Source organism: Lates calcarifer, linkage group LG6 (genome assembly GCF_001640805.2).
Source record: "Lates calcarifer isolate ASB-BC8 linkage group LG6, TLL_Latcal_v3, whole genome shotgun sequence".
Lineage (NCBI taxonomy): Eukaryota > Metazoa > Chordata > Actinopteri > Centropomidae > Lates > Lates calcarifer.
The window spans coordinates 16,831,840-16,844,800 of record NC_066838.1 but is presented as its reverse complement, the minus strand read 5'-3'; the positions used below and the strand labels follow the sequence as shown (position 1 = coordinate 16,844,800).

Genomic DNA, 12,961 nt, shown 5'->3' with positions numbered 1-12,961 from the left:
CTCTATTATTTTGCCAGGACAAAGCTATCCGTTGTTTGTGTTTGGCCCTAAGGCTACAGATTGCATTCGAGGATCAAGAGAGAGAAAGAGAGGGCTTTTTGTCCCAGGACTGAATAGCCATTACACTCACAACCCACATTAAAGAGACACGGCTCCTGCCTAACAGCCTCTCCCTCTCCAGGGGGTTTAGAGCCTGGGGGACTTACGTAAGGGCCAACATGTGTATAGACTGCACAGTAATGGGTGAATTACAAAGATGCTCACACATAGTGACAACAAAACCTGATGCTTAACCACATATTTACATCTGTTCGTTTATATTCATTGTGTATTTACAATGCATGCTGTGTTGTACAAAGAGATGGTAGAAATACAAAAACAGGAAAAAAACAAAGAGAGCGATCAGGACAGAGTGAGGGGACCACAGCTGAAAAGGGACGGGGTACAGGCTTGTGTTGGGTCAGGGGCTGGACTGTTTACTGCTAGTCTTGACTATCTGGCTGCAGAGTGAGTAAGGAAGTGAGATAGAGAGAAAGAGAGGAGGGCAGAGGACATTACGTAATACAGTGGAGTTGAGGCAAGATGATGGGGGACGGAGGGATAGTGGGATGGAAAGCAGTGGGTGTTCTATTAATAGTGGGTGTGGATGGGGCAGCTGTCGGGGCCGCACAGCAGGCAGGAGATCAGCACAAGGCTGGTCAGTTCTAACAGCCTCAGTTGTCACGACATTACCTCATTATACAGGATATGCTAGTTTGACTACATCATACCATCGCCTGAACTGTTTTTTTTGTTTTTGTTTTTTTTTTTTTACTTTATATGTGTGCTCTGATAAGCCACATTTTCAGAGGCCTTCATCTAAATCTTCATCTATGATTCCATATGCTTTAGGATAACACACATATACATAAACAGTGCATAATCCCATTTCCTTTTAGAGCCTGTCAGGATCCTTTGAGCCTTACACAGGCTGAAAGGAAAAAGTAAAGAGAGATGCATATCAGGACACGTGACAGAAAAATGTATGGTTAACAATTCTCCTGTGGCTTTGTGGTTCCTGTCTCTCTTTCTTTCTCTCTCTCTCTCTCTCTCTCTCTCTCTCTCTCTCTCTCTCTCTGTGTCAGCCTCCCTCACATTCTCTCCCTCTGAGGGTGCACAAGGATGAGTGATGCGAACATATGTTTTGGAGATGAATTAACAAAAAGCTTCGCCTAAGGAAGAGTCTGTCTCATGACTAGTAATATTACCCCTATTTTTGGTGTGCATATCTCTGCCGCTGTGGGCATTTGCATTTGTTTGTGTTCGGGAGAGATAAAGAGAGAAACAGTCAGAGGGAAAAAAGGGAAATATGAAAACATGGTCAGTGTGTGTCCTATGACGACTCAAACTGAGTGATGTTTGAAAGTTGGTTTTGTTTACATGTGTTTGTGTAACAGTGTTTTTTGACTCTCTAACTGCCAAGGTCATACACAAGTCTTCATGCCAGTCTGAGACACACACAGCTGCGTTGGATATCGAGAAGCCGGCACACATGCATATGCGTACAGTGCATTCGTAGACACACAAATACACCCTGATGCCTGTTTTGGGGGATCATGTTGATCACACATTGGACAGATAAGTGCTATTTAAAGCGACCACCACCAGGGCTGACGGGGAGAGCGGAGATTATTGTTGGCAGTGTACAACTCCAGTGAAAACTAGACCGGCCATATTAAACTCCACACAGCTTAGAATCATCCTGATACAAAATGGGTAAGCTTTGTGGTCAGCCAACTCAAAACAATGAAATCTACTGATACTGCCCAGCCCTTTCCACCCTGTCTTCCTCTTTTCTCTTGACCTTCTAAAACTGGTTTCTTCCAAGTAGTGTTTGTGACGCACTGTTTTTTTCCCCTGGTAAACAAGATAGACCTCTGATGTGTTGTCCACGGCTTAAGTGATAATCCAACCAGAGTCTGTGTCTTGAGAATGAAACAATCACCCACTGTACCTGTGAAGTTTGAGCATTTTTGCAAACTGTTCATAGTCTGCTCTTTCACAGACAGCAAAAGCTATGTGTAAGGGGGGAGGGGGGCTATGGGAAGTCATGTTCTGGTAAATGGAGTTTTGGCTTTGCCAAACAGGTGGGATACACATGCAGGGAGGGAAAGTGATTAGATTAGCTGAAGTAGAAAAACTGAGGTGAAAAATATGTCCCAGGAAGGTCAATACACCACAGATGAATATGTCAAATTGTTAAATGTGTGTGTGGCCTCACTTGTCTGTTTGTTGGTTTGTTCAAAATTGTTGTGTGTGTTTTGTGGCAGTTGGCCTGGATTTTAAGTGGGCTCATACTGAATGCAATATGTGCTATAAACCAGGCAGATCCTGGGGATTTCTTCTGGGTTGCTAACTAGAGCAGAGGTACTGTGTTAAATATAGAGGGAAGGCCCTGTCGTCTCCCCAACAACAGCAGAGAGCCCACAATAGTACAGGGTGGGGTTGGTGCGTAAGGGGGGCCAAACAGCAACACGGTGGCATCACATCACCATTTGCAGTATCAAAGTCCAAGTTCCCTCTTAGCACCCGGTGTGGAAATCTACAGTGTTGGAAGTTTTTTTAATGCCTTCAAGCAATAAAAAGCAAACCATGAAAATCATCCCACAAAAATGCTCAGTCTGAGTCTGGAGTCTGGACTCATTGTAATGGACTGCACCTTGGATGAAATGATGGTTTACAAAGATCAACACAAAATACACAGACACAAACATGCTTGGATATGCATTACTTTCCTCCTTTTCTAGACTCAGAACTTGTTGTTGCTACTTGCGTCTTGGCTCAAACTGGTAGTCTCTCTCTCTCCCTCTCTCCCTCCCTCCCTGTCTGTATGTGCCTGGGCCTGGCTTGTTGACTTAAGCTGGCCCATGTGTTGTGCCGCTGCCAGAGGGGAGGGTTCTTGGCCCAGGCAAGGCCAATGCAAGTTGAGGGAGGAAGGAAGGTGAGAGGATGTGTGTGTGTGTGTGTGTGTGTGTGTGTGCGTGTGTGGGTGTGAGAGAGTAAGTGTATGGTTTTGTTTGTGCATGTATTTAAGTGTGCCAAATGCTCCAACCAGAAGCATGCTCCATCCACAAATGCTCGTACTACACACACATACACATACACAGAAACACACACACACAGAGTAAAAAGAGGTTAAGACTTCCCAATTGAGGCACAGTACCTGTCTCATAAAACACTTGTCTGTCAGTGACAGGGCCTGTGAGTTTGACAGCTCAGAGTATGAATGGTGTCACTACTCTACATTTAAATTCCTCAGTTACCGCAAAGTGTGTGTATGTGCCTATACATTTTCATCTGCATATGTGGGCGAGGACTGTTATGTTTATCGTGTCATCATTAAATTTACTGCACACCATAAATATACCATGGTTGGACTGAAAGGTTCTTGTAAACATCCAGATTTGGGGGAGTCAAAAACCAAGAAACCCCAAAACACCCTTCCCCCTCAAATACACACACACTCACACATACCTAACCCATATACACACACACAGACCAACTTTGTTGACAGCAATCTCTGCTCTCCAGTCGCCTCTTTCTAGGTGCTAAATAAAGGCATCCCCAGTTTAACTTGCTCCAAAATAAAGCCTCTCATAAAAAGATGCAGACAGATTTACTGTTGCATCAGTGCAGTCACTCTTTAGCCTATCCTCTGCTCCCACCAAGTTTAATGGCTCCATAGTTATTTCACAGACCGGTGACAATTGATAGAGAGTGGGAAAAGGACCATGTCATTTACAGTATCTACAGGCACTGATGTGTTCATCAGAGTAAGCTGTGAACAGGAATGGCGGGGGTGTTATCTGTGCGAGCTGGTTTTATGCCACCCGTCTGTTTCAAAACTTGGCATAAACATTGATATCAAAGTCAGTCTGATAGCCACAGTAGATTAGCTTCACCACTGTCAGCATCAATCAGCAATTGGCCCTCTGAGAAAGGGTGTCTTAAACATGATGTTAGTGTTGTTTATTGCTTGACACATGCACACACACAGACACACAGAAAACACCCGCACCAGATGTAATGAAACTGCGGTGGAGTATCAAGGTTCTGCTGGGAAGCAGAAGAAGGAAAAAGCTCAATGTCAGGAAATCGGGGTGGGTTGGTGTGTGTGTGTGTGTGGTTATTAATGGGGTCTGGTGTGTATTGGTATCTCTGTGTGTGTGTGTGTGTGTGTGTGTGTGTGTGTGTGTGTGAGAGAGAGAGAGAGAGAGAGAGAGAAAGAGAGAGGGAGGGATATTAAAGTTTGAATTAGCTCTGGAATCAACTAATAGGCTATCTGTCCTTCTAATTTGTATTTCTTTTCTAATCTGTTTCACTAACACACGCACACACACACACCAAAAACAGACATGCATGACTGTGAGTGGTATGCTATTAGTATACCACTTTTCCACTCCATAGGCAGGCCAAATGGGACTTAACCAGGACTCCAAACACGTGTTTTGTAGAATTGAAAGCACCATTTCTTTATCTCTGGAGTGAGGCTGACAACACGTTCTCCATTTTGGCAACAAAATGAGAAAAACAGCACTGAAATGTTATTAGAAAAATAGACAGAGGCCCATAGATCAAAAGTGTGTCCCTGGTTGGCCCTGTTTAGTGCTGAAAACAAGGCTAATGACTGAAACAGGACACAGCTAATCTTGTTATCTCTTTATCTCTCATCCAGACTGTGTCTGTGCGTGTGTGTGTGTTTACGCATATGTATGTGTGTGTGTTGTGCATATGTGTATTACCAGCCTTTCCTCTGGGTCTTTCTTCTGTTTTTAGCTGTGTGGATATTATTCTTTGCATGCTGTGATTTTCTCTGTGTTGGTATTTTATAATACACGACTGTTGTGCCAACTGCCTGCGTTGTATTCAGAGCTCCCAAACACACTCACACACTCTTAACACATGTGTTGAGATGTTGAAGAGTAAAACCAGCGCCTTTTGTGTGAACATCACTGTGGAGTTTTTCAGATTCCTTCATATCTTGCACATTCCTCAGCGATCTGTGTGCTCCACATCCAACACATTCTCATCAGCGTGGGAGCTCAGACATACTCTGAACTTTTTCTGTGTCCTATAATGTTTTCAAAGCTAGTCACTTCAGATGGTGTGTTTGTGAGTGTGCAAGTGTGTGTGCAGGTACACGTACGCTTGCTGATTTAAAGCAAAAAATAATGTGTGTGTGTGTGTGTGTGTGTGTGTGTGTGTGTGTGTGTGCGCGCGCGCGTGCACTGAGACTCAGAGTGGATCTCTGCCAGGGCTTAGGGCTTGGCTGAAAGAATGCCTCAAACCAGTTTACTCTGGTTGTGTAGTGGAGAAGTCTGGGGGCGGGACAAGGACCTCTTAAAGCTGCAGACCATGTGTATCTTTGCCTCTGTCTGTGTATGCTCTGTGTCAGTACATCTGTGTTAGTGTGTGCATTCATATGTTAACATTTTATAACATTTGAATTTGTATATTACATACATACACAGTTACTCACCACAGTGTATAGGTCTCGACAGTTCTCTTTTTATGGGATCTTACATGATAATTTAAATCTGTTTATGTGTGTGCACAAGTGTGTGGGTGAGTTCTTAGCCCTGCCTTGAATAGTTTTCCCCGTATTTTACTTTCCAGGACAGCAAGAAAAGAGGTGATAAATGCAAAATAGAATAGACTGAGAATAAGTCTGATGAAGTAGAGAAATTTGTGCTTCATTGCAGGATGGCATGAATTACTGCTGTTCTCAGTCACATTTTTTATTAGAAAGCCAGATGCCAAAGCATACTCTCTGAGCTTGCTGTGCATGTATATGTGTACTGTGTATATGTGTAACCTGCCAGTTCAAGTGGGCAGTATAAATAAGGTTTAAGCTGAGGGCGGACCACTCAGCATGGGGTGCACTGAGCGGGAAGGGAGGAACAAGCATCTCTCTCGCCCTCTCTCTAAGCAGAGTTGCACAAGCTGTGCAGAAACACACCACAAAACCCTTTCACTCTCGAGGCTTTCCATTACATCCCCATGTACACACACACATGCACATACTCAAACATAGACTGAAACACTAAGTTCCCCCAGATTTACTTAACACATAATCACATATCTCTCCATACACTGGCTACTTCATTTGTTGGATTTGTTCCCTAAATCAAATTTCTTGATATTTTTGAGGGCTTCATTGATTTGTGGTTTTCTATGGGGACAAGAGTAGGCGTTTCCTTATAAAAATCATTTTCCATTACTCAGATAAACAACAACAACAAACTCTTTTACAGAGTTTGACTAAATTTTGTTCAAACATATCCTGGGTTTAAGGCGAATTTGGAACAACCTATACCTGACTTTTTTCCTGTGTGCTGAATCTGTATTTGTGTGTTTTGCAGGAAGCCCTCAGGTCACGCTGATAAGGAGGTGATGGCTGCCACCGTCCTGACCTCACTATCCACATCCCCTTTGGTGCTCTACCCTTCCTCTGCATCCACAGGTAACACCACTGCCTTGGCGTCAGCTACATTCAACCTTGCACTTACCGGAACTTGAGCAGAAGCTACTCCATCAAATACTGACTCATCCACTGCATTAAACAAATCAAGGACATTCACTTTAAATCATACCAAGCATTACTCACTGTCAGTTATGTGAAGCAGGGGACAGTGGGAAGGAATACTTATCATATATCACTTGATGTTAGTTTACCTTGACACAGACTGAAATGCTGAGTCGTTAGTGTGTTAACCCTTTTTCATCCCTTGGAAGGGAGTGTTACAGTATTACCACTGTTCCCTTATCTTTGTATGCATGCACGTTTACCCAAGCCCAGCACTTACTGCCAACTGTTTAGCCTTGACCGTATCACCATAGCTCCTTTCGCTGTTTCAAGTATTGCTGCGGTTGCCATCACCATGCCAACCCCACCAGACTGTCAAAATCCTATCGCCTTTTTTATTTTATTTTTTTTAGCTCAACATTAAACCAAAGCTATTGTTTCTACTCTGAGTACAGCAACATGTTGTAGGTCATATCCTTAAAGGCTAGGGGCACTCTGTTTAACGGAGCTGTACTAAGTGGGTACAAATACAATGTAAGTTTTCATCGTAGAATTCAGCAGTCTTCAGATCATATCAGAGGATGCTGTGGGTTTAGGAGGAGCTAAGCTTGATAAAATGTTTACTTAACACAAAGTGTTGCAGAGAAGGGATGTTGGCTGACATCTTTGATTCATCACAGTTTGGTCAAGCCTCATAAAAATGTCTATGCGTGTGTGCAAGTTGGGAGTTTGGGTAAATGTTCCATTATGTAGCCCAGCTCTCAACACCACTCACTTTATGCCTCCCCAGACACTCCCTATAATGCTTTAACATGAATATAGTTTTAGTATGATTTGTGTAGCTTGTACAAAGTTTCCCCATATTTTCGGTTTTAGGAGCTGAAATCGGCCTTGCCATGCTGATTTGTTCTCGCTTATGGGAGTGACACATGGTTTACTGTAGGGCTTTAGTAATTCTGTGAAGTAGTACAGTAATCTTCATACACAAATTGATCTATGCTATATTCATTTGAACTTGGATTCAACTCCTTACATTTCTATAGATTATAGCTATTAGTTACTAAATGTTAATCCCCACCGTACACTGGATTACTATGTTGAAGTTTACTTCTTTTTTTTACCATGTTTTGCCACAGTAAAAGTCAAATCAAGCCAGTGCGATTATTGAGTCTTATAGGTTACACAGGATTGGATTGGTCAAAAAGCCAAAGGCCATAGAAAGGGTATGTGGACCAAGACTTAGAAATAGTATGTTACCTTGTCCAGGAAATTAAAACTGTGTTGGGTTTTATCAGCAGAGCTCAGTATAGCTTAATGGAAAATGTTAGGACAGTTAAGTATCTACTATATGTAAGATATTAAAGATATTACACTGTATATATCAGACAGGCTATGGTAGTCCTCATAGGGATTTTTATTTCCATTTCAGAGGTTAGATTTGGATCAAGGTTGTTATGCATAATGTCCCGGCATCATGGGGAATTTTATAATATATTGTGTGTGTGTGTGTGTCTGTCTGTCTGTGAGGCCTTTAAAGAAGTGCCGAGGTGGTTTTTGAGTTAACCATGTGCCTTTTTTTAAAAACTGCAGTCCCAGAGCCAGCCAGCAGGGCATGGAAAGAGGTTCTGTCAGCTAGCTACAGCAGTTCCACCAGCGGCAACTGGAGCTGGGATGCCAGCGACCAATCGGTGCCCTCCACCCCGTCCCCACCTCTCTCTAACGATACCAACAAGAGCTTCCTGCTCTCGTCCCAGGGTGATGATGTCAGTGAGGATGCCACAGAGAGCACGCACTTCATGTTTGAGGACCCCATACCTCGGAAGCGAAAGGTAGACGGGTGTCTCATGTGACATTCATGTGATGTCCTGTGTCCATTGTTACAGTATTTTTTTGTATTTTGATTTATTCCCATATATTGGAAATATGTGAAAATTCTACATTTCTTTGTTTGTCATATTGCACAGAGAGCTGATTTGAACAATTTTCCCCATGTTCCCAGCCAGCTATTATGTTAATTGAACATGCTGTGAATGCAGCTTAAGAAGTGTTGCACTTGTGACTTGCCAGCTTACTCTTTCTGAATTTTGTCACAAATCAATGTAACATCTGTGTCATTTTCCTGAGCATATTAAATATATTTTTAGGGTTAGCAATCACAGTATATGAAATTGAACTGATGACAGAAGAAGGGGTGAAAACATCAACATCTCTACATGTGACCGATTGAACCTTACATTATCATCTTCATGCTTGAATAGATTTTGTTTGATATTGCTGCACTTTTCATAGTTTTGTTTAAAGACGAGATGTGACAGCCAGAAGTCATTTGTTGTGACATCCACAGGCACAGTGCTGTTTCTTTACTCCGCTCATCACTTGACACAGTTATGGTTTGTGGTTATCACAGCAGCCCTAAATGGTGTCCACTCTGCTTGTAACCTAAAACAAACCATTAGAACATACTCAATAATACCTCAGGGCCACAGTTGTAGAGGAATAACTCTGATGTGCTTTTGTTATTTCTATAAAGTAGTGGCAGGGAGAAACCTCAGAAAACTTGCTAGAAACTTTCAGAAAATGTTAGCCCCATGCAGTTTAACAGCTTTTGACATAAGACTTGCCGCTCTCTCTCTTTGGGGATGATGGATTGTGTTCTTTCTTTCACTTCTCCCCCTCACTTTTTTTTTTTACTATAGCAACAGTCCAGAACGTCAGAGTGTTTTCACAAGAAGCTTTCCATCCCCTTTTTCAGCCTTCTCAGGGGGAGAGATGGGAAGGTCTAGTATGAACGAAGGAGAGGAGACAGACAGGGGAAGGATGATCAGCAGGAAGCAACAGAGGGTTCAAGGGATGCATGAAAATGAGGACAGTCAAAGGATTTAGAGGAGGAGAGGAGAATTGATGCTCAAGGTAGCAACAGGAGGAGAATGAATCTCAATATTTCCTCTAGCCATACAGTGACAGAGGAGAACTCATATACTGTACAATATGTGGGAGTTTGCAATTCAACCTCCCTGGAGTGGGGCAGCAGTGAAGATTATTGAGCTGCTGAATATATGAAACCATAAAGACTCCAAGGACGATGCTGCCAGAGACCTATGCCATACCATAGATAAGCAGACAGGAAATGAAGTAGGATGACTCTGAAAGGAACAGAGATACATGAGTCGTGTGGGAGAAGGCTGAAATGTGAGTTAACTTGCTGGCTAGCTTTGTGTTGTAATGCTGTATAGCTAACGCCAACCCCAGAGGTCTTAACCTTCTATGAGCAGTTGCCCCTTGGATTGTAGGCTGTTTGATTTTGTGCAGGCAGTGAGTTAAGAGGATTATTAAACACCACAATCACCAGTCTTACTGTAACAGCGTTAAGATGCAAGAAAAGCGCTTAGGGAATTAAGTGATTTGTGATTGTTTGTGGGATTAAAGACTAGCTTTGCTGTGTAATTTTTATTAGGAAGGTTGTTTCAAACAGCATGGCAGGAGACATGCATATGGCCAGCACCACTCAATTAGTTTAATAACATGTTGGTGAAGGGGAGTGACAATCAATGAAAAATAGTTCTGAGTAGTGAAGGAGACTTACTGTAATCATTGATAAAAACTTGTTCTACTCTGACTTTTCTTGCTCTATTTTCTTCTCTCTATCCAGCCTGTTCTCTCCTCCCCTTCTTTCTCGCCCTTCTTTCACCGCAGGCTGTTGAAAGGTAATGAGAGAGCACACCCACTGTCTTTCATTAGCAGTGATGCAAGTCCCTGCCTGCTCATGGGACAGATGCCAGGCCCTGATATGTGGAAGAGAAAATGAATTGAAATAAAAAAAAAAAAACACCCACCCCATCCATCCATCCATCTCCTCATGGCTTGTTCGTGAACCATGAAGGGTTATTCTCGGTTTTATATGAAATTAGGTTTGAGGAGGATCAGATATCAATAAGCCTTGTGTAATGCAATGATCACAGGTCACAGGTGTGCTTGTGTGCCAGTCTGTGTCTGTAGGTTACTGTACATTTATGTTGTGTGAAACACTGGGAGGGGGGAACCCCCCTGCCTGCACCTAACACCAAATTATTTCCGGTGTGATAGATCCTCACCCGAGCCCACAGCGTGCACAGACAGCAGGGGGAGATCAAAACAGCACATTTATTTTGCTCATCATCCTGTCAGTGAACATGAAAGTACTGTGAGGTAGACAGAGAAGGGTACAGTTTCATTTTGCCCTTTCTATCCCTGTCTTTTTCTGTCTCTTTCTCTTTTACTCTGTATGTGTCTGAACTTGTCACATATCAGGTTTTTATAAACTCATTGTTCTAATAGCTTTCTAATGAGGTGTAGTGTTTGGCCCCTTGTAGAGTGGCACTCAATCTCCCACGAAGGCCTTTCTATTGAGTCTGCCAGTGAGATCCACACAGAGGAACATGAGAACACAAACTGTATACAAACTGTATAAATCTCAGTTACCACTGAAATGCTAATCAGTACTGAAGATAATATGTTTAGTTTTATCAGTTTCTACCAGGACTGACTGCTGATCTTTCTCTATTGCTGAGAAAATGATAAAAAATTGTGCTTAAAACACACACACACACACACACACATACACACAGACATCCATTGGCTACGGTCTAATTTATTTGTTTACATTTTTTGACACTGTTTCTGTGAGACATTATGCTGTCTTGCAATGACCTGACTTTTGTTGCTTTTGAATGTTTCTTTCAGAACTCCATGAAGGTGATGTTCAAGTGCTTGTGGAAGAACTGTGAAAAGGTCCTTAGCACCTCCTCAGGGATCCAGCGACACATCCGCACCGTCCACCTGGGGTGAGTTGCTAGTCATCACTGGAAAATCAGACACAGTTATTGTATCCTGGGTTTGAACAGTGCCATTTACAGGGACTTTTGATCAAATATTAGCTGCATTTTTCCATGCTTTATAGATGTGCCATAAAATGTTCAAGAAGAACTGATATTTAATTTAGAATAATTTAGGTTTGCTCCCTCAGTCTTTATTTCTTTTTTTCATGAAGTCTCACACGCTGCCTAGTTGTGTGTGTATCATCCGCAGTTTTTGGCTTTGCTAAACCCCTACACACTCCCACACACACGCGCACCATCACCAGGCAGTATGATGATCTTCATGAGTCACACAGTCTCACTTCATTGTGACGTTGCCATTGTTTGAAAGTATGTTGTTGTTTTATTTGTAGACATATTTATACATTTTATTAAAATCAGTTCAGCTAATGTTGACACTGATGCTGATGATGTGTGTTTATTTTATAGAACTGCAGGCTCAGTATTTCACTTTAACAAAGACCTTCACTGTGTAGGTGGCAATTTAATGGTCCTTTCTCTGCACCTTCAGGGTAGCAGTGCCTCACTTAGGGATGTAAACACGGTGGTAAGACAAGTAAAGTGACACACATTTGAGTCGTCACAGCTTGGATGCTGTCCAACTGCCTGCCTTTGCGCCTTAGGAGCTGCGCTTGTTTATTACCACTTCTCCACATATGTGCACATTGTATCATGTGGTCCATTTTTCTGGAGTCATCTGAGGTTTTTATCAGTACGGCTGTAGTTTACATTAACTGCTTTTACTCAATGCAGCAGATTGACTCGACATAAAAAATATATACTTGTCACAGTGAAATGCAAAGCAGTAATAATTTAGAGTTTGTATAGATGGTGTTGTTAGGAAATGTTATAATACTGTTATTCCATGCATTAGCTGAACCTCATACTTTTTTTAAGACAGGGCCTCACAGTAATTGTCAGTTCATACCCAGCCTACTTGTTGGAGGAGTTCTACAACACACTGGCTTTCACTGCCCCCTGCTGTTGGGAAGCATAACCACTTTCTACTCTTTTTTTTTTTTTCCTATCTGACAGCTGTGTTTACATTCATAGAGTGGTCAGTGTCACTTCAGTAAAATTGAACATCACAGGCAAAGACACGGGCAACTTTCATGACCACTGTGGTCCCAAATCAGTATTTTTAAATGTATCATAATGTTTTGAGATTCATTTATTGTGCTCGTCCTCTCAGTGCTGATTGTAGGTTTACAGTTTATCATAAAAAAATAACAGATGTGAAAAGTGTGCACAAATGTGCTGGGTTTTTTGTGAATTTTTGATACAAATGTAAAATTTATTAGTTGCTGTGGGCAAAGTTAATTAATATTCATTTTAAAAATCCAGTTATCTGACTAAAATATCAACAAATCTAAAACCATTTTTTATAATAGTACAAAATACTGAACAAAGATTAAAAAGCATCCACTAATAAATTTTATATTTATTTATAATTTTATAATACTGAAATTTTGTGAAATGCAATAAATATTTATTAGTATTCTTTAGTGTACAGAAATGTTTTCTGCTTCACTTTAAGAGAAAT

At 41.7% G+C, this 12,961-nt stretch overlaps 1 protein-coding gene across 3 annotated transcripts in view; it reads left to right on the top strand.

Annotated features, from left to right (window-relative positions):
• The window catches only part of slc2a4rg (SLC2A4 regulator), a 40,519-nt gene that overhangs the window by 14,617 nt on the left and 12,941 nt on the right, over positions 1-12,961 (top strand). For all 3 annotated transcript variants that reach the window (XR_007813419.1, XM_018685972.2, XM_018685973.2), the window contains exons 3-5: positions 6,402-6,502; positions 8,156-8,394; positions 11,285-11,385. Coding sequence is in view for 2 of the 3 variants with exons in the window: in XM_018685972.2 (XP_018541488.1) it covers positions 6,402-6,502; positions 8,156-8,394; positions 11,285-11,385 (441 nt within the window). In the remaining variant the exon portion in view is untranslated. The remainder of the gene's footprint in view (positions 1-6,401; positions 6,503-8,155; positions 8,395-11,284; positions 11,386-12,961) is intronic.